The following is a 22,025-nucleotide window of genomic DNA, read 5'->3' on the forward strand; positions in this document are numbered from 1 at the left end:
ATTAAATTTGTAATGAAAATAAATGTTTCAGTTTTTGCTTAAATTTTTGTACCCTCGAACCTCCTTGTGGAAAACACAATTATTCTATGTGATTTTATACATGTTATAATGATAATAACTATTGAAATAGAAACACCACCTCATGAAGATTTTCATCATATATATCAAAATTCAATAACTTTTTTTGAATATCAATTGATTAATCATATTTATTGTAACTAGAAAACTTCTTGGCCTCTTCTTGCTTTTGCTCCCATCCTAATTCTAACTCTTCTTGTGTAAGGTGTGGGAATTTCTTTTTCAGCCTCTCATGATATTTTTGTTTTGTCTTTTTCAATTGTTGTTCTTCTCCTAATTGTTTCTCATTGTATAATTTCAAATATTTCATCATCCACTTCTCAAATTTTGGATGGAGTAATTGGTACTCAGGATTTTCAGACTTTGGAACCAAATACTCTTTTTCTGTTCGGTCTTCTATCATTCCTAGAAAGTTCATGACCTTTCTAACCTTTGGATCCCCTGTTTCACCCGTCTCCAACATATTAATTGCCCGCTCTCTTTCTTGAATTACTTCCACTATGTTCCTCATGGATTCATCAACCTGGAAATAGTTTTTTTAAACTTAAAAAACATGTTCTGATATAAAAATAAGAAAGATGTGGTATGAATACACAAGAGACAACTATCAAAAAGTTGATTTAAGCAATTAAAAGTCACAGAACAGCTGTCAACAATGACAACCAGATGCTTCGCAGGGCGTAGCTTTATACGACCGCAGAGGTTGAACCCTGAACGGTTGGGGCAAGTATGGACACAACATTCAAGCTGGATTCAGCTCTAAATTTGGATTGTGATTAAATAGTTGACACAGCATAGGTTTCTGACACAGAATGAATGTGTTCTAATGAACTTAAAATTTTTGTTTTCTCTTAGAGCAATTCACTATGCTGTTCAATATTAATCCTCTCAAAATAATGTTTGAAGAAATTTTCTTTTTATTTATGAAATTTCAAATGAGAAAAATTGAACCCAATTTTTTAATCACATCCCCCTTTTTCTTATTCCAAAACTAATCTCAATTAAAGTATTCTAATGGAGTTTGCAACAATAACTACTCATTTAAATACATCATAAAATAAACTGTAAATAAAATGTAAAAAAACTGCTTGTTATCACTGAATGGTAAAGATTATTTAAATTTATCAGTTGGTAGTAAAAAGTGAATATACATTGTATATTATATATAACAAAGATTTAAGTTGATTCTGGACAAAGAAAGATAACTCCAATTAAAAAAATATCTTGCAATAAGATATTTCTTGCTTACTATTTTGGACAAAGAAAGATAACTCTAATTAAAAAAAAATTGCTATTTCACAATATTGTGAAATTAGATATTTCTTGCCATTGCACAATACTGTGCAATTGAAAAGACTTGCTATTCCACAATACTTAATATAATAATTTTAGATCCTGATTTGGACCAACTTGAAAACTGGGCCCATAATCAAAAATCTAAGTACATGTTTAGATTCAGCATATCAAAGAGGCCCAAGAATTTAATTTTTGTTAAAATCAAACTTAGTTTAATTTTGGACTCTTTGGACCTTAATGTAGGCCAATTTGAAAACGGGACCAAAAATGAAGAATCTACATACACAGTTAGATTTGGCATATCAAAGAACCCCATTTATTCAATTTTTGATGAAATCAAAAAAGTTTAATTTTGGACCCCGATTTGGGCCAACTTGAAAACTGGGCCAATAATAAAAAATCTAAGTTCATTTTTAGATTCAGCATATCAAAGAACTCCAAGGATTCAATTTTTGTTAAAATCAAACTAAGTTTAATTTTGGACCCTTTGGACCTTAATGTAGACCAATTTGAAAACGGGACCAAAAGTTAAGAATCTACATACACAGTTAGATTAGGCATATCAAAGAACCCCAATTATTCAATTTTGATGAAATCAAACAAAGTTTAATTTTGGACCCTTTGGGCCCCTTTTTCCTAAACTGTTGGGACCAAAACTCCCAAAATCAATACCAACTTTCCTTTTATGGTCATTAACCTTGTGTTTAAATTTCATACATTTCTATTTACTTATACTAACGTTATGGTGCGAAAACCAAGAAAAATGCTTATTTGGGTCCCTTTTTGGCCCCTAATTCCTAAACTGTTGGGACCTAAACTCCCAAAATCAATACCAATCTTCCTTTTGTGGTCATTAACATTATGTTTAAATTTCATTGATTTCTTTTTACTTAAACTAAAGTTATTGTGCGAAAACCCAGAATAATGCTTATTTGGGCCCTTTTTTGGCCCCTAATTCCTAAACTGCTAAAACCAAAACTCCCAAAATCAATCCCAACCTTTCTTTTGTGGTCATCAACCTTGTGTCAAAATTTCATAGATTTCTATTAACTTAAACTAAATTTATAGTGCGAAAACCAAGAAAATGCTTATTTGGGCCCTTTTTGGCCCCTAATTCCTAAAATGTTGGGACCAAAACTCCCAAAATCAATACCAACCTTCCTTTTATGGTCATAAACCTTGTGTTAAAATTTCATAGATTTCTATTCACTTTTACTAAAGTTAGAGTGCGAAAACTAAAAGTATTCGGACGACGACGACGACGCCAACGTGATAGCAATATACGACGAAAATTTTTTCAAAATTTGCGGTCGTATAAAAACAAATACCATAAAGTCTGCTAAAAGAGGCCCCAACATGCAAAAAGATTAAAACAAATCCAAACAAAAAATAAAATGTTCGCTGAGGGCAGCCTGATATGACCATAGAGGTTGAACCCTGAAAAGTTGGGCTTAATTTGGACACAATATTCAAGCTTGATACAGTCTGAATTTGGATTGCGATTTTTGAGTTTTTGACATAATATAGGTTTCTGAAACAAAATAAATGTGGTTAAAGATCTAACAAATCTATTGTGCAATACTATGCAATTAAAGATTTCGTCTTGAAACTTTTCAAAAATTTTGAAAAATTTAAAAAAAATAATAAATTTACCGGTACTCCCTTAAAAAAATTGTTAACTAAAAATCCCCCCAAACTTATTGAAACCCCACTCAATGCAATTACTCCAATACTCTATCCCAGCCTCCCCTTTGTAGTATGGACCTTGTAGTATAATTTCAGAGAGATCCATACACTTAAACACAAGTAATTGTCTGGAAACTAGAAAAATGTTTCTTTTTGGCTCCTTATTCCTACATGTTTTGGGCAATTAACCTCAAACTCAATCCCACCCTTCCCTTTGTTATATGGAGCCTTGTGGCACAATGTCGGAGAAATACATACACTTACACAACAGTTATATTCCAGAAAAGTGCTTGTTTCCTTAATTCCTAAAGTGTTTGCCCCATAAACCTTTAAATTAATTCCAACCTTCTACTTGTGGTATCAAACATTGTGGTACAATTTCAGAGCAATTGAAATACTAATACAAAAGTTATTGTCTTGAAACTAGATAAATGCTTGTTTGGGGTCACTTTTGGGCCCCTAATTCCTAAACGGTTGGGACCATCATCCCCAAAATCAATCCCAATCTTCTGTCTGTGGTATATAAAATTCTTCAAAAGTTTAATCAAATCCATTTACTTAAACTTAAATTATTGTCCGGAAAAATCAATGTGTTTCAGACGACGAGGCAGACAACAACATCATACCATTATACGATCCCAAATTTGTTTTTGTAAAAGCATTTTAAAGCCATCCATCTTTTTTAATTTGAGCCCAATGATAAATCTTAAGTAAACAAATGCATGTCTGGTGTACAAGGTTGCAAGTCAGTTGACAAATTTTCTTGTGTCTTCCTAATACTGCAGTCATACTAGGCCACGATTGAACTACGATATGAAAAAAATGCAAATTTTGACAATCGTAGTGCAATTTTTTAAATCGCAATAAGTTTGTATCAAGGTTGTGGTAAGGTCTTCAAGATTGTGATGAATGTGTCAAATTTTGAACATGTTCTAAACAATCGTGGTTTAGTTGTTGCTGTTGTAGAAGTGTAGTTAGAGAGCAGTAAGTTTGTGATCGTAGGTAGGCATAAAAATTAATTGAAGATACCTTCCACTTTCTTTCAGGATTAGGGACTGTGAGCACCTCATCATCATATATCTGTTCCATAGTAAACAACATATTCCTCTCTTTTAGTAAGACATACCTGGAATAGAAGGATTATATTGTACACAGTAAATCAATTCATAGATATAGGAAGATGTGGTGTGACTGTCAATGAGACAACTCTCCATCCAAATAACAATTTATAAAAGTAAACCATTATAGGTCAATGTACAGCCTTCAACACGGAGCCTTGGCTCACACAGAACAAAAAGCTATAAAGGGCCCAAAATTTACTAGTGTAAAACCATTCAAACATGAAACCAAGTCTAATCCAGTGGTTTAGCCAGGGTTGAAATGATGTGGATGTTTAGCCGAGCATAGCGAGTTGAAAATTTGTTTTGACCTTTTTATGCAGAAAAATATAAGCACATGTACTCCTCCAGAATCCGACACTATTTAGATTTTTGTTTAAATTCAAAATATCCACCAATTCATATATTTATATTTTTAACCAAATTTTATTGTTTCCTCGAAACTATCATCATTCAATTCATAAATATTTGATGTAAAGTTTCCCACCCAATCTTATATTTGACATACATTTGTATCAAAAACAGACCCCATTACAGCGGCTCTTCAGTATAATTTAGGAACTTCGGAATATAGGAACTGAAGTGACTTCTCTTTCCAGGAATTTGAGTCTACAACCTTGGGTTTTTGATTTTTTTATTACTGAGCTAAACGCGTTACAGAGACATAAAAATACCGGGCGTCGGATTGTCTGGTCTTGTTAGCACTCTCATGTGTACCGTGAATTCTTGTTAGATTAAGTGAATTCAAATCTTAAGCAATGTCTTTGACAATTTCGAAAATAAGTCGTTATCAAATATTGAAATATAAATTGTAATGGAAGTCACATTTCATTTGCTGTGAAGCTTTTATTTCTCTTAAGGTATTGAAAAGAAAAAAAGTGCTTTTTTAGTTATGCCTTGTTCCTTGCCCTTTGATAGATAAAATATGACATATAATGTGCATGGCGTGGAACATTGGATCTTTGTTCTTTACTGATTGAAAATAAAATTAGTACTTGAACCTAGATAGAAACTGGAATTCATAAGCCTCGGACTTATCACGATCTATTGCAAATTGATTTTATTTTTATCACGTCGTTTACCATGTCACAAGAAACGATATCATGATATTGTGTTTTATTTGTTAGTTGCTATAGTTAAATTAGAAGCCATCACTCCACTAGGTTCATGATTGTAGATGAAACATGTCCACGGGTCTGCGTATCAGTCCTTTCCGCTTGCCTTAGCCGATGACGAAGACCTTTTTACGAACAAAAGTTAACTTCAAACTTGGAACACTATTCTGCGATTCAACTATCTTGTTTACTTAAAGTAAAACTAAATCATCTTAAATGAAAGACTAGGCATACTGCTTTGAAAATACTGGAAGTTATCATCATATCATCAGCCTTGTTACATTTGGATACTTCCGAGTTAAACTGTTGCTATTTTTATTTTATTTTTGTCAAAATGATGTGGATGCTTGAGCATCTGAGCATACATGCAAGCTACGCCAATGTTAAATCTATATAAAAAACGAGAAACGAGAAACATGTATAAATCACATAAACAAACGACAACTATTGTACATCAGATTCCTGATTTAGGCAGGTGCAAACATTTTCAGCAGGATTAAATTTTTTAATGGTACCAAACCTCTCCCTTTTTCTGAAACAATAGCATAACATCACAACATAGAAAAACCACATGATAAAATATCAATTGGAAGGCTTAACTCAATCAAAAAACATAAATTAACACACTAAGAAGGAATAAATTTGATCTGGCATACCTGAATGCAAATGCACAGTAAAATATTAGGGACAAACATTCAATGCCAAAAAGCAAATGTTATTATAAAACTGTGGATTCATTATTATTCATTGGAAAAATTGTTTGATGTTGCCTACCTAGTTTAGTTAACAGCAGCCTACTGGAAACCTACCTAGTTTAGTGAAGAGCAGCCTAATGGAAAATTATTGATCACACAAATCATCTCAACTCATTTTCTGCTCTTACATTGTTTTCATGTCTAAATCTTTGTTGTAAGTCAGAGACAAATCCTTACCTAGCTTCCTAACCCAAGAAGGCATGAGTAGACAATTTTTAAACACATTTTTTTTACGGGTGGTCCTATTTAAATTTGATAACTCCATGAAAACAAGAGTATGCCCAGCACAATGTTGTAGAAATACTAATGATTTATTGGATATCAAATATCCTGTAGATATCCGAGAAAATAAACGTAATCCTCAATCCACGAAATTGGTACCCATTTAAAATAAATGAATATACAGTAAGGAAATAGATGTATGAATATGTATGATTGAATTCTACACACCATAATTTATGTAAATCTTCATTGCTCTTAATCCTTAATTCCTCAATATTCCATGGTCGACCTGTAAAAGAAAGTGATTACATAGAACTTAATCTGTGTAATAAAATTAATTTTAATTTCTATGGAATAAAAATTATAGGATATGGTATAATTGCTAATCCAAGGGCTGTATAGTCAAGGTCGTTAAAAACTTCCATTGTTTGTTATTGCTAATGAGACAACTCTTATCCATTGAATATATGACATAGTTTCATATAGTTTTTTTAAACTGTTTGGTTATAACTTAAAAACTGTTTTACTTTCCTTTATTTGTTTGAGTTGAAACATTTTGAATAGTCAGATGATAAAAATTTTAAATTTTGTTTGTTCAAAGGGATGTTCTTGAACTTCAACAATATTTCTTAAAAACTATTTTACTGCCCATTTATCATATATGTTTGATTGATTTTTTATGTTTTAAAGCCACTTTTAAGCACTGCTTTTGGGCTATTTCGTGGCAGCCAGTTTTCATTGTTGGCGGTTTGAGGTGAAACAGTCTTATTATTCAAATTTAATACAAGGTTGTTCTATAAAAAGAGAAATTGGACTGAGGGCAGGCACTCGATCTATGAATGGGTGTCATTAATGATTTTGCATAATGGAAATGTAAGTAAAATTTTAATTTGCCTCCATAGCATGTATAGACAGTTGCCCTTCTTATAAATGCATTCCCTTAGTACCATGTATGTTTAAATAGAACATTCCTTCTCTTTTAGAAAGAAACAATTGGTTAAATAGTTATCATTTTCTCTGTCCAGTCACGAGTGGCAAATATTTCCAAGATCTTTAAAATAATTAATTTAATTGGCAAGTTCTGCAAAGAGAGTCAATTAGGTATGATGAAAACTGGCAAATTTAGACACCAACTAGAAAAAGAGAACACTTCAGAAACATTTTCAAATATTTTGCTGATTTTTGTTTATTTACAGCAGAGAGGCAAAAGGTAGCAAAGTGAAGACAAACTGACAAAACCATTGCAATAAAAATATATATACTTCTGTGTCATTTGGTCTCTTGTGGAGAGTTGTCATTGGTAATCAAACCATGTCTTCTTTTTTGTAAAAGAATACAAAAAGACAAACAACAGGCTACAAATCAAAACAATCAATGACACAGAAATCTCAATACAGTCATTTTTTTTTGCCCACTTTTTTTCCCTTATCTCACTGTAATATTTCTAATCTATGATCGATTTTCATTTCACTCGGAAAACATAGTAATTCTTGCAACATATGTAATTAACAAATTACCTGTTTTAATTTCTTTCTCTTTCCAGTTAGCCCTGTCATCGAAAAATTCCATTAAATCATAATTCTTGCTTGATGTATGAAAACTGGAACATGATATACACCTAAAATCATACAATATGTACAAATTGTATTATTCAATATAAAAGAAAAATACATAATTCAACAGTACTACAGATTAGCCCTCTTCCTAATATGGTTTAGTTAGTGTAAACAATACATGTATTTATATTCAGAAACATAAATAAATGCCTACATAAATATGATACATGGATTGGAAAAAAAGGTGACAAGTCACAGTCACTCACTTATACAACCTCCTCTGCATTTCGTTCAGTTGCAGATCCAGTGGGACGGTTCCGGGGTTAGATTCCCCCCTTTTTTTCTGAAGATCAATGCATTTGAATGGAGACATATAGTTGGAACCGGCCCTTTATCATGAGTTAGGAACACCTCCAACCCCTTCCCACCCCTCTGTTATAAATGGCTGGATCCACTTCTGTGATTGATATCACAATTAACTGAACTGAACTAAAGGATATTTGTTCCTCTTGTTTTTAAATTTTAGCCAGATGGGTCAACAAAAGTTGTGTGTAAACAAACTAGAGGCTCTCAAGAGCCTGTGTCGCTCACCTGTTACTGTATTTACTGATGTCAATCATCTTGGTTGGTAGGTGGGGTCATTTGACAATTTTTTAAATAGATACCCTAGTAATGATTGTGGCCAAGTTTGGTTAAATCTGGCCCATAGTTTAAGAAAAGAAGATTTTTGTACAAGTTTTGGAAAAGTTGTTCAATATTGACTATAAAGGGCAATAACTCCTTAAGGAGTCCTCTTACAATTTTGATCATGTTGACCTATTTGTAGATCTTACTTTGCTGAACATTATTGCTGTTTACAGTTTATCTCTATCTATAATAGTATACAAGATAATATAAACCAACTAGAGGCTCTAAAGAGCCTGTGTCGCTCACCTTGGTCTATGTGAATATTAAACAAAGGAAGAGGATGGATTCATGACAATATTGTGTTTTGGTGATGGTGATGTGTTTATACATCTAACTTTACTGAACGTTCTTGCTACTTAAAATTATCTCTATCTATAATGAACCTGGCCCAGTAGTTTCAGTGGAAAATGTTAGTAAAAATTTACAAATTTTATGAAAATTGTTAAAAATTGACTATAAAAGAGGGGGTCAATTAATATTGACCATTTATGTCAAGTTGACTTATTTGTAAATCTTACTTGGCTGAACATTATTGCTGTTTACAGTTTATCTTTATCTATAATAATATTCAAAATAACAAAAATCAGCAAAATTTCCTTAAAATTACCAATTCAGGGGCAGCAACCCAACAACAGGTTGTCCGATTTGTCTGAAAATTACAGGGCAGATAGATCTTGATCTGATTAACAATTTTACCTCATATCAGATTTGCTCTAAATGCTTTGGTTTTTGAGTTATAAGCCAAAAACTGCATTTTACCCCCATGTTCTATTTTTAGCCATTGCGGACATCTTGGTTGGTTGAAGGTGTAACACCAAAGATTTTTTAAACAAGATACCCCAAAAATGATTGTTGCCAAGTTTAGATTATTTTGGCCCAGTAGTTTCAGAGGAAAAGATTTTTGTAAAAGATAACTAAGATTTAGGAAAAATAGATAAAAATTGACTATAAAGGGCAATAACTCCTGAAGGGGTCAACTGACCATTTTGGACATGTTGACTTATTTGTAAATCTTACTTTGCTGAACATTATTGCTGTTTACAGTTTATCTCTATCTATAATAATATTCAAGATAATAACCAAAAACATCAAAATTTCCTTTAAATTACAAATTCAGGGGCAGCAACCAAACAACGGAATGTTCGATTCGTCTGAAAATATTAGGACAGATAGATCTTGACCTTATAAACAATTTTACCCCATGTCAGATTTGCTCTAAATGCTTTGGTTTTTGAGTTATAAGACAAAAACTGCATTTTACCCCTATGTTCTATTTTTAGCCGTGGTGGCCATCTTGGTTGGTTGACTGGGTCACGCCACACATTTTTTAAATACGATACCCCAATGATGATTGTGGCCAAGTTTGGTTTAATTTGGCCCAGTAGTTTCAGAGGAGAAGATTTTTCTAAAAGCTAACGACGCCGGACGTCAAGTGATGGGAAAAGCTCACTTGGCCCTTTGGGCCAGGTGAGCTAAAAACTGAAAAAATTCCTTAAAATTATCAATTTTAGGGCAGCAACCCAACAACAAGTTGTCCGATTCATCTGAAAATTTGTGAGGGGATAGATCTTATTCTGATGGACATTAAAATCTTGAGAGATTTGCCCTAAATGTCTTAGTTTCAAAGATAAAAATCAAAAACTGCATTTTACCACTATGTTCTAATTTTAGCCATGTCAGCCATATTGTTTGGAAGGCAAGGTCATCAGACAAATTTTTAAAACTATATACCACAATGATAATTGTGGCCAAGTTTGGTTAAATTTGGCCATGTAGTTTAAGAGAAGAAGATTTTTGTACGAGTTACAAAAAATGACGAAAAGTTGTTAAAAGTTGTCTTTAAAGGGCAATAACTCCTTAAAGGAATGACTGACAATTTTGGTCTTGCTGACTTATTTGTAGGTCTTACTTTGCTGAACATTATTGCTGTTTACAGTTTATCTCTATCTATAATAGTATTCAAGAAAATAACCAAAAACTGCAAAATTTCCTTAAAATTACCAATTAAGGGGTAGCAACCCAACAATGGGTTGTCTGATTCATCAGAAAATATCAGGGCAGATAGATCTGGACCTGATAAACAATGTGTCAATCCCATGTCAGATTTGCTCTAAATGCTTTGGTTTTTGAGTTATAAGCCAAAAACTGCATTTTACCCCTATGTTCTATTTTTAAAATTTTAAAACTAGATACCCCAATGATGATTGTGGCCAAGTTTGGTTAAATTTGGCTCAGTAGTTTCAGATGAGAAGATTTTTGTAAAAGTTTACGGACGACGGACGCCAAGTGATGTGAGCAGGTCAGGTGAGCTTAAAATCTCTGTGTAGTGATATTTAACATGTTTCTATTTTAAGCAAGTGACTGAGCTTAACCATTTGTATTGAGTTGGACAGTAGAGTACCATAGAATAAATGGCTTGCCGAGCAAAGCTGAATACGACTGCAGAGGTCAAACTCTGAACAGTTGAGGCAAACATGGACTCAAAATTCACGATTGATACAGGTCTGAATTAGGATTGTATTTAAATATTTGTCGCAGAACTTAAAATTCTGCCTATGGAAAATCTATAATATTGTGCACATTGTCACAAATATCCAGAATCGTCTGAAATAATCCATGTACAAAAAAAAAAGTGCCATTGCAAAAAAATCACTGCTAAACCCTATTTTTCTTTTCATAATTTTTTAGTTTATAAAGCCAAATTTGAAAAATCCTGTAAAATCTTTGTTCTTTTTCACATATGACAAATGTCTACCAGAGAATTATTTCCCGCCAAATTTTCTTATATGCAACTATTCCAGTCATAATTAGGTTCGATAACTCTGTATATGACTGGTTTGATTAAAATTATGTCAAATGTACTGGTTACCTGTGTAATGATTTCAAAAACTATATATTTAGATATTTCATCTTTGTTACAATCCATCTGTGGTTTCCTTTCGATGATAAGAAATATTATCATAAAATGATTTCATAAACAATTGTATAATACTTATATATATATATTAGGTCTTGTCAAAACTTACATCGTGATTAGGCCACTTTGCCATGTTTGTTTTCTTTGATCACGTTCATGACTTAATTAATATCTCCACAATCTAGCTTTATCCTTAATAATCATACAAGTTACAATAACGTTTCATATTTAGGGAGCTACCATTTGATTTTTATGGGGGGGGAGTTTTGAGTAAAAAAAAAAGGCAGGATGAGCATCTTGTCAAAAAAAAAGGCAGGATGACAATTTGGGTAAAAAAAGTCAGGATTAACTAGTAAACAAAAAGGCAGGACCGAATAGAGTAAAAATAAAAAGGCCGGACAGAGATTACAACTAAAAAAAAAGCAGGACAAAATTTTTCATCCTAGCCCCCCCATAAAAATCAAATGGTAGCTCCCTCAATTGCAATACAAACAGTTAAATCTTATTAAATTATTTGCATGTGCAAAATAAGTGTCGAACATTGTCTAAGTTTGAAAATTATTTGGTTGCCATTTGGTGAAATGTAACATGTGTAACTTCGAAATTTTATCAAAACAAATAGCATGTATACACTTTAATAGAGGGAAACAATGTTTAATTCTATGCTGCATTAAGGTTAGACAATTATTGAAAAGACATGCATATAACAATTTTTGGATTTTCATCGTACATATTACTTTGCTTCATAAAAAAGAATGGCCAACGAAAATACAAGTATCTTGTCTTAGGAAGGGATAAATCCTAATTTGTAAAAAATCACGCTGATTCAAACAAAAAATTCTCTGAAACCGATATTATCAAGCTGCTTGATTTCTTGATTGACAACATATTTGTTACGTTCGGAGGACGTGTTTTTCAACAGACTGTCGGCATCCCAATGGGAACAAACTGTGCCCCTCTACTAGCTGACTTGTATCTTTATTATTATGAGGCTGACTTCATGCAGGAACTTCTTAGGAAGAAAGATAGGAAGTTAGCAATATCCTTTAACTCTACTTTCCGCTATATAGATGACGTTCTTTCACTAAACAATTCAAAATTTGGTGACTATGTGGAACGCATCTATCCCATCGAATTGGAGATAAAGGATACTACAGATACAGTTAAGTCGGCTTCATATCTTGACTTACATCTAGAAATTGACAATGAGGGTCGGTTGAAGACAAAACTTTACGACAAAAGAGATGATTTCAGCTTTCCAATTGTGAACTTTCCATTTCTAAGTAGCAACATTCCAGTAGCACCTGCATATACAGGGTATATATCTCCCAATTGATACGATATTCCTGTGCTTGCATTTCCTATCATGATTTTCTTGATAGAGGGTTACTGCTCACAAGGAAGCTATTAAACCAAGAGTTCCAAATGGTGAAGTTGAAATCATCCCTTCGTAAATTTTACCGACGCCATCACGAGTTGGTTGACCGTTATGGAATAACCGTTTCACAAATGATATCAGATATGTTCCTTACGTTGTAACTACAATCCCCTTTCCTTTCATGAATTTGACCTACGGAATTAGACATTTAACCAGATTTGTAATCACATAAGCAACACGACAGGTGCCGCATGTGGAGCAGGATCTGCTTACCCTTCCGGAGCACCTGAGATCACCCCTAGTTTTTGGTGGGGTTTGTGTTGTTTATTCTTTAGTTTTCTATGTTGTGTCATGTGAACTATTGTTTTTCTGTTTGTCCTTTTCATTTTTAGCCATGGCGTCGTCAGTTTGTTTTAGATTTATGAGTTTGACTGTCCCTTTGGTATCTTTCGTCCCTCTTTCAAAAATATATATTCCCATGTCGCCTCAAGCTATCAATAATCATGTAAACTGCATGGTCGGTGCATGTAAATCTTTATTTTTATTGTGAAAGACTGTTTATAATAAATTTATTGAAGAACATGTGAAAAAAGAAATTTCTTAAGTACAAAAAGACACACTTTGATAAATTAATGAAATATGACTTTTTGATTTATAACTAATTGAATACCGGCATGTCGTGTCGTTGTGAACCTTCAACAGTGGCCACCATTTTGAAAATATTGCTGAAGACTGCCAAAATATGAGTTTTTCAAACAAATTTCGAAGCAAAAAGTTTAATACCTGAACTGATATGGTTTGCGATTTCATTTAAATGAATATGTTGTTGATCTTTTTCGGGGTTGGGAGGATATATAATTAGTAACAATAAATTGGTTGAGAAAATTAATTTTACAAAAAGGTCCCATTGTTGTCGAGTTTTAACTAAGATGTCAACTGTGTGGCTATGTCACCTCAATTTTCAAACTTATTTCGAAGCACAAAATCATATTTCTGAACTGAAACTTAAAACATATTCAAAATTTACAAACTGTAAAACGTGGGGTTGGGAGGGAAAATATACATTATAACAAAAAAGTTATGACCGTTTTATCTATGTACCCTGTTCACTTTCATTGATAATCTATCAGCCATTAATGATATACAACTTAAGAGTAAAAGTCATGTTATGACGGAGATAGTTGGACATGTATAGCTTATAATTATATCTAAAAACACTCACACAAACCTTTCATTTTTTTCAGCTTTTTTATATACTTTTAATTCATTTATAAAAGTCTTTTAAAAAGCTTGTTATTCTAAAATAGAGTAGCAAACATCCTTATCTATGCATAATCTTCTAAAAAAAGTGTTATTCACTGCTCAAAACATTAAAGAGGGTACCTTCATGACTAATAATGGTTAAACAAAATTGCCAAGTGACGTTAATAGTAATTTTTGGGAGATTCACTTTTAGTCGAGTATCGAGTATCGAGTATCGAGTTACAAAAGTTGAGCTGCGAGTTAAGAAAGTCGAGTTGCGAATTACAAAAGTCGAGTTGCGAGTTAAGAAAGTCAAGTTGTGAGTTACAAAAGTCGAGTTGTAAGTTACAAAAGTCGAGTTGCCAGTTACAAAAGTCGAGTTGCGAGTTACAAAAGTCGAGTTGTGAGTTACAAAAGTTGAGTTGCCAGTTACAAAAGTCTAGTTGGGAGTTACAAAAGTCGAGTTGCAAGTTAGGAAAGTCGAGTTGCGAGTTAAGAAAGTCGATTTGCGAGTTAAGAAAGTTGAGTTGCGAGTTACAAAAGTGGAATTGCGTAAAAATGTGGAAACGAAACTATTTGAATTTTTTGGTGTAACTTTTTAACATTTTGGAATGATTGCTTATATAATTATATACAGTATTGTTTATTTGTTTTTTGTTTGGACTTCATCTAAGTCTCTTGTAAAAGTAAAATGGATTGCTTACATAATCACTATGTATAGTATTTTCTGAAGATGCAGATAGCCTTTTGAAATACAGCGGATGGTTTGCAGTTTTATTATTACTATGCACCGTCCAATATCAAACGTAAAGGTAGAAACAAACTATAGTACATATATGTAAAAGATCGGGTCCCTTCTGCAGATTTCGTTTATAGTGTTTTTTTTGGGGCAGCTGCAGAGGTGACTGCAAAATTAAGTCTTTGGCAGTGACACTCAAAATTATGTACGCTAAAATTATATATGTCTACATTGGCTAGAGATGAAGGGGAAATGATGGGCATGCATAAAACCGGACACATTTTTGTGTGTTACCTAAACCAGGAACGTTTAGCCTTTGCTGCTCTTGTATATTTTTTTTAATTTTGGTTCATCTTTATATTTTGGAGCATAGAATGGAGTCCATATTCTCGATCTAATGAACGTTGTGTAATGGGGCCTTCTCTGGGCTCCATCTATATATATGTATATAGGTGTATGATTTCTCGCTGTGTTGAAGACCCAATGACCTTTGGTTGAATGGTTTATTTTGGTTGGGTTCTCTGTTTTTAATTCTTTAGTCTATACATGTAGCTGTCAAAGATACTATTGTAACCAGATGCTCCGCAGGGCGTAGCTTTATACGACCGCAGAGGTTGAACCCTGAACGGTTGGGGCAAGTATGGACACAACATTCAAGCTGGATTCAGCTCTAAATTTGGATTGTGATTAAATAGTTGACACAGCATAGGTTTCTGACACAGAATGAATGTGTTCTAATGAACTTAAAATTTTTGTTTTCTCTTAGAGCAATTCACTATGCTGTTGCATATCAATCCTCTCAAAAAAATGTTTGAAGAAATTTTCTTTTTATTTATGAAATTTCAAATGAGAAAAATTGAACCCAATTTTTTAATCACATCCCCCTTTCCCTTATTCCAAAACTAATCTCAATTAAAATGTTCTAATGGAGTTTGCAACAATAACTACTCATTTAAATACATCATAAATATTAAGATGTAAAAAAACTGCTTGTTATCACTGAATGGTAAAGATTATTTAAATTTATCAGTTGGTAGAAAAAAGTGAATATACAATATTGTATATAACAAAGATTTAAGTTGATTCTGGACAAAGAAAGATAACTCCAATTAAAAAAAATTCTTGCAATAAGATATTTCTTGCTTACTATTCTGGACAAAGAAAATTAACTCTAATTAAAAAAAAAAATTGCTATTTCACAATATTGTGAAATTAGATATTTCTTGCCATTGCACAATACTGTGCAATTGAAAAGACTTGCTATTGCACAATACTTAATATAATAATTTTAGATCCTGATTTGGACCAACTTGAAAACTGGGCCCATAATCAAAAATCTAAGTACATGTTTAGATTCAGCATATCAAAGAGGCCCAAGAATTTAATTTTTGTTAAAATCAAACTTAGTTTAATTTTGGACCCTTTGGACCTTAATGTAGGCCAATTTGAAAACAGGACCAAAAATGAAGAATCTACATACACAGTTAGATTTGGCATATCAAAGAACCCCATTTATTAAATTTTTGATGAAATCAAAAAAGTTTAATTTTGGACCCAGATTTGGACCAACTTGAAAACTGAGCCAATAATCAAGAATCTAAGTACATTTTTAGATTCAACATATGAACCCAACAGATTCATTTTTTGTCAAAATCAAACTAAGTTTAATTTTGGACCCTTTGGACCTTAATGTAGACCAATTTGAAAACATGACCAAAAGTTAAGAATCTACATACACATTTAGATTTGGCATATCAAAGAACCCCAATTATTCAATTTTGATGAAATCATACAAAGTTTAATTTTGGACCCTTTTGCCCCTTTTTCCTAAACTGTTGGGACCAAAACTCCCAAAATCAATACCAACCTTCCCTTTATGGTCATTAACCTTGTGTTTAAATTTCATAGATTTCTATTTACTTATACTAATGTTATGGTGCGAAAACCAAGAAAAATGCTTATTTGGGTCCCTTTTTGGCCCCTAATTCCTAAACTGTTGGGACCTAAACTCCCAAAATCAATACCCATCTTTCTTTTGTGGTCATGAACATTATGTTTAAATTTCATTGATTTCTATTTACTTAAACTAAAGTTATTGTGCGAAAACCAAGAATAATGCTTATTTGGGCCCTTTTTTGGCCCCTAATTCTAAACTGTTGAAACCAAAACTCCCAAAATCAATCCCAACCTTTCTTTTGTGGTCATCAACCTTGTGTCAAAATTTCATAGATTTCTATTAACTTAAACTAAAGTTATAGTGCGAAAACCAAGAAAATGCTTATTTGGGCCCTTTTTGGCCCCTAATTCCTAAAATGTTGGGACCATAACTCCCAAAATCAATACTAACCTTCCTTTTATGGTCATAAACCTTGTGTTAAAATTTCATAGATTTCTATTCACTTTTACTAAAGTTAGAGTGCGAAAAACATTTTCTCCTGGTTTTTGCATGCCGGGATTTAAAATACAATCATTAAAAGTCTTGGGTTTTTAATCATATTTTAACGTAAACATAAGCGTGACGATGACTTATGCTTTATCTAATAACCATCCGATAATAAGAAGATAAAACGCACAGACTTGCAATTGTACATATTCATGAGATAAATTTTCTATGTTAAACGTATATATTCGAATTATTTTTGTAGACAACACAAACAGTTATAAATTTAATTTTATTTAATGCATTTTCGGACTAATATTGATAAGGTGAACAAATTAAAGAACAATTGTAAAGACAATATATTGGTGTACTCTTATTGACCTTTTACTACATGTATCTCTGCTATGAATAGGTTTATACGATGTCTGTGGCAATAAAAAGTCACACCTGGCAAGAATATTCGTAGATGGCTTCTACCGAAGCGGAATATAATATGTATGAATAAAGAAAAAATACTTTTGTACTTAAGAGGTTTTAAAAAATTGACAGGAAATGTAAGGATCGGATCTTCTTGGAATGAATATTCGTAGATGGCTTGTTGAAAGGTAAATTGTTATTTGCACTCCAGTATTTAACCACGCCTCTAGGGCACACCTTGCCAGGTGTGACTGTCTATTGGGATCAGTGGATTGAAAAAAAAACAAGAGAGCATTTAATACACATATTTAAAATACATATTCAAGCTGGTGACAAATAAAAATAGATCGCCGTGGAATTATTTAATTATATTTGGTGGTACATGTGTATTATTTTTTTGAATTCAAATAAGTTAATTTACTTAGAAATACACAATTTTCGTTTAAAGATGGGAACTTAATTCATGTGTCAGAAAGAAATGATATACACCTCTTGTCCTTGATTTATGTTTCATAAAAAAGGGAACTTAGAAATTAGAAATAGTTTTACCAACGCATTTTTATTTGTCTTTATTATGCGAAAAAATATACGAGAACACTTACATGTACATTTAGACTTTTGAAAGCCATGTATTAATTAATATCTGAAACTATCTGAACTCTACCGAAGCGGAATATAATATGTATGAATAAAGAAAAAATACTTTTGTACTTAAGAGGTTTTAAAAAATTGACAGGAAATGTAAGGATCGGATCTTCTTGGAATGGAATCGGAAAATTACGAATAGATATTCTTTTCAAGTGTGAAAAACGCCAAATTTATTCATAATAGGGAACGTCCTTATTAAAATAGTCTTCTATTTGACCAAAGATGTTTAAAAACAAAAGACAACGAATTTAATGTAATCTTTCCCTATTTTTGAATGTAATTATAAGTCTGTTCATCTGTCAAGAATACCCCTAAAGCGGACAAGCCATTTATTCTTTAAATTTGCTGTCATTGAATATCAAGAAAGAAAATAAATCCCAAAATTGATTTGAAACTTTAATACTCAATAGTTTTCCTAGAAAATATTCACATCCCTGGGGGATTATTAGTGTACGTCCAGTTGCATATGTGTTACATGAATGTCGGAACAATTGTGATGATGACGAATTTCTTCCTTTATTCGAGAACAATCTAAATGATATATAAATCTGTGATTTTACTATGTTCATAACTTCGATGAACCAGAGCAAGTTATATATCGACCTGTATTTAAATCAAATATTGTTTCTTTTCTTCTTCTTCTACTTTTGGTATACAATAGGCTAGCCTATCAAATTCGTTGATTATATACTGTTGGCATACGTGGACTAGTTTATTTACAAAACTTTTACCCCAATTTACACAATATGCATGTTTCTTTCTAATGTTCAATGTATACATGAATATATTTTAAATTGCGCTATAGTTCTTCCGTAACTTTCTACCCAGGCATATAACGAATAGTCGACAAGAGCGTACATTTTTTTTAAATTAAAAAATAAAATCAATATTTCTGGTATGTTCCAATCTGTCCTTTGCTATTGACAACGAGAATATATTACATTTTCCTAAATTAACCCCTGGAAAAAATATGTATACAGATTTTTATTTCTTTAAATCTTTTTATTTTGGTGGGGTATTTTTTATATTTTTATAAAAAATATTCTTTACACCAGAAATGTTATCTATAAACAAGCGTATGAGTTAAGTACCAGTGTATTATATCACTTTCGGACACGCAAGACAGAGATGTATATTAAACATGCACCTGATAGTTCAAAATGGAAAGTTAAGTTATCGGCCATCAGTTCATTACCTACAGAAGTGAAACGATGCATGAACTTGCAAGCCAGACAGGAAATCGCTTGAATACCTGTACGTGTCACCTCACACCCCTCACAATACCTTTGGGAGTAATTCCTTTAGCCATGCTGATGATCAGATGAGGGAAGATCCGAATTTATTTGAATAAAGTTTATTACTTTAAAGAAATATGATCGAATTAGATTTTCGAAAACAATTTCACGGAAGACTTACTTTCATGTATGATTTGAACTTTGATTTTTTAACTAATTTTAATATTAACAGTTTAAAAATAACAGGCTATAAGGTTATTTAAAAAAAAAAAACACTTTCCGTATCAAGTTAGTTAGTCAGATAAAACAACCGTACGATTGACAAGATATCGACACACAATTACGACTACATCGGTTACTGTAGTTTCCTTTGTGTTTTATAGACATATATATATCGTGATTTTCAATCTCCGATATGACAAAATGGCGGAACGCAGAGAACTGATACTCAAAATTTAAATTCGATGGTGATCTCTTATCTAGCGGAATAAAACTTTTATATCTATAAATTTAAGCATTTTTATACAGAATGGACAAAATATCAATTTTTGATTTTTATGCGAAGTTTCCCTTTAAAATCCATGGATTTTTATGAATCAAGTTATTTTTTTTTCCAAAAATGACAGTAACAATTACTATTTCAGTGAGACCTCTGATGAATCATGATTAAGATGCATGTATTTCGACAAACAACAGTAAAATTCTAACCAATTTGACGCTAACAGTCACAACAGTAGCCAAAAATGACTGTTTGACGGCTGAGGGTAAAGTACATTATACTTTCTCATTGAACAATATTACGTTTTTCTTCATTAACAATGGGACCCAAATGTAAAGGTAATTTTGAAGTGATGTCATATATCGAATTATGTCACTGTTCATGCTGTTGGACATTTAAAATCACATACATTAATCTGTCATACTTGATGGCACACAAAATGCAACCTTGAAAACTTGTAGGACAACTTAGGATGTATTGACATGGGCCATATCGATTTGTTGCCAGAGGAGGCTTTACCAAGAAGATTGCTGAAGATCTGTACACACAACACAACTAAACTACAGTCAGCTGGGATGTACATTTTTGTAAACTGAAACTGAAATAAAAGTTGTTTCATAAGTTATTCATACTTGTCACATATAGTCGGCCTCTTGTGTTGAACATTAAAAGCTGAGGAAGAACGAAGACTAACACCATGTAATGATGTCTTAATTAATTGCCTAGTGGCATTACTAAGTGTTCTGATGTTTTTATATGTCAAAGACATTTTTCATTTCTTTTTTCGTCAATGTCATTCAGACGCTTCACTATATTTACATTCTCTAAAACACTCTCGCGACTTAGATGACACGAGATTTTACACCACATGTTCTGAAAGTCAAGATACCGGCTAATAAAAGAAAATCTGACCATGGATCCTAAAAAAATGGGAGAAGCTCTTGGCCGCATGAAAGGCGGTGGAGGCAAATTTGCAGGAGCTGGTTTAGGCCTCTTAGCAGCCGCTGGGGGCTTATTTGGAATTGCAAATTCATTTTACACTGGTTAGAAATGTTACATCAGAAAAGGGTCACCTTATATTATAATAATTTCAGTTATGTAAACAAATAAAAATTGTCTCTCTATTGTACACACTGTGATAATGTCACATTTAACTACTATTGTCAAATGATAGAAAAATCATGGATAACGGCAACTAGTTGGCAAAACTTGTATTTTTGTCCATCTGATGAGTTGGATACATGTCAACTCGTACTTTCGGCAACTCGTACTCAGCCAACTCGTACTTTCGGCAACTCGTACTTCTACCAACTCGTACTTCTACTAAGTCGTACCCTATATTTTTTAGCATTATAATACAAGTTTTCTACGTTTATATCCGTAGATATGGATATTTTAACTCCCTGAAGTATCCCAATGCACCCTGAGGTAGATCCATATAGAATATGAAAAGGATATTTTTTAGTGAACATTGCGTTGAACATGTCTTAGTTTTTTCGTGCAAGTAGTAAATATCTATCTCTTCTTCCTGTTGTACTAGCTGATTATACAACTCTTTATAAATGCCTATAAGAATTAAAATGTATTGGTTTATTTTTTTATAATTATGATAGATAATTTTATTTCATAATTCAATTTACTTACAATTCTATGCAAAGGCACTTGACATCACGTATATTTAAACATTATTGATAAATTTTTAACCTATAAGAAATCACAAGTAATATGAAAGTAATTTTGCATTTTATTAACATTGAAAGTTGTTTTTTCATTTGTATTTTGCTATATAATGATATACGAAAGAAAGTTACAATAACTATGCATATAAGTCATATAAACTAGATAAATAATATCAAATAAAACATGGTTACGAGTTGGTAAAAATAGGGTACGAGTTGGTTGAGTACGACTTGCCGAAAGTACGAGTTGTCGTGTACCCGATGAGTTAAGCCTTTTTCAACTGATTTTGATAGTTTGTTCTTATGTTGTGAATCCGGGTCCGTTCGCCCTGATTCGCATTCGCCATACTACCTGTTCGCCCTGATACCTGTTCGCCC

General features: G+C 32.4%; 2 protein-coding genes across 2 annotated transcripts in view; one reads left to right on the forward strand and one right to left on the reverse strand.

Moving 5' to 3' along the window:
• Positions 1 to 195: 195 nt before the first annotated feature.
• On the reverse strand, positions 196 to 20,791 carry LOC134693709 (large ribosomal subunit protein uL29m-like). Its single transcript, XM_063554612.1, has 5 exons — positions 20,601 to 20,791; positions 7,788 to 7,888; positions 6,499 to 6,559; positions 4,090 to 4,186; positions 196 to 601 (listed from the first exon to the last, which is right to left on the reverse strand). Exons 1-5 carry the CDS (start codon positions 20,735 to 20,737, stop codon positions 200 to 202), a joined length of 798 nt encoding a protein of 265 aa, XP_063410682.1. The 5' UTR covers positions 20,738 to 20,791; the 3' UTR covers positions 196 to 199.
• LOC134693708 (prohibitin-2-like) overlaps positions 20,789 to 22,025 on the forward strand; it is a 36,014-nt gene continuing 34,777 nt past the window's right edge. The window contains exon 1 of the mRNA XM_063554611.1: positions 20,789 to 21,011. Within this exon, the coding sequence (XP_063410681.1) occupies positions 20,882 to 21,011 (130 nt within the window). The 5' untranslated portion in view covers positions 20,789 to 20,881. The remainder of the gene's footprint in view (positions 21,012 to 22,025) is intronic.

The sequence above is a fragment of the Mytilus trossulus genome, chromosome 12 (genome assembly GCF_036588685.1).
Source record: "Mytilus trossulus isolate FHL-02 chromosome 12, PNRI_Mtr1.1.1.hap1, whole genome shotgun sequence".
Taxonomy (NCBI): Eukaryota; Metazoa; Mollusca; class Bivalvia; order Mytilida; family Mytilidae; genus Mytilus; species Mytilus trossulus.

What these genes read in the sequence shown, in the direction of transcription:
- LOC134693709 (XM_063554612.1), bottom strand. Translation starts at nt 20,737, where the DNA reads ATGTCTTTGACATATAAAAACATCAGAACACTTAGTAATGCCACTAGG. An exon ending in AGGCCGACTATATGTGACAA is followed by an intron (nt 7,889 to 20,600) that starts GTATGAATAACT and finishes GTATGATTTTAG; the next exon opens with GTGTATATCATGTTCCAGTT. An exon ending in AGAGAAAGAAATTAAAACAG is followed by an intron (nt 6,560 to 7,787) that starts GTAATTTGTTAA and finishes TTTCTTTTACAG; the next exon opens with GTCGACCATGGAATATTGAG.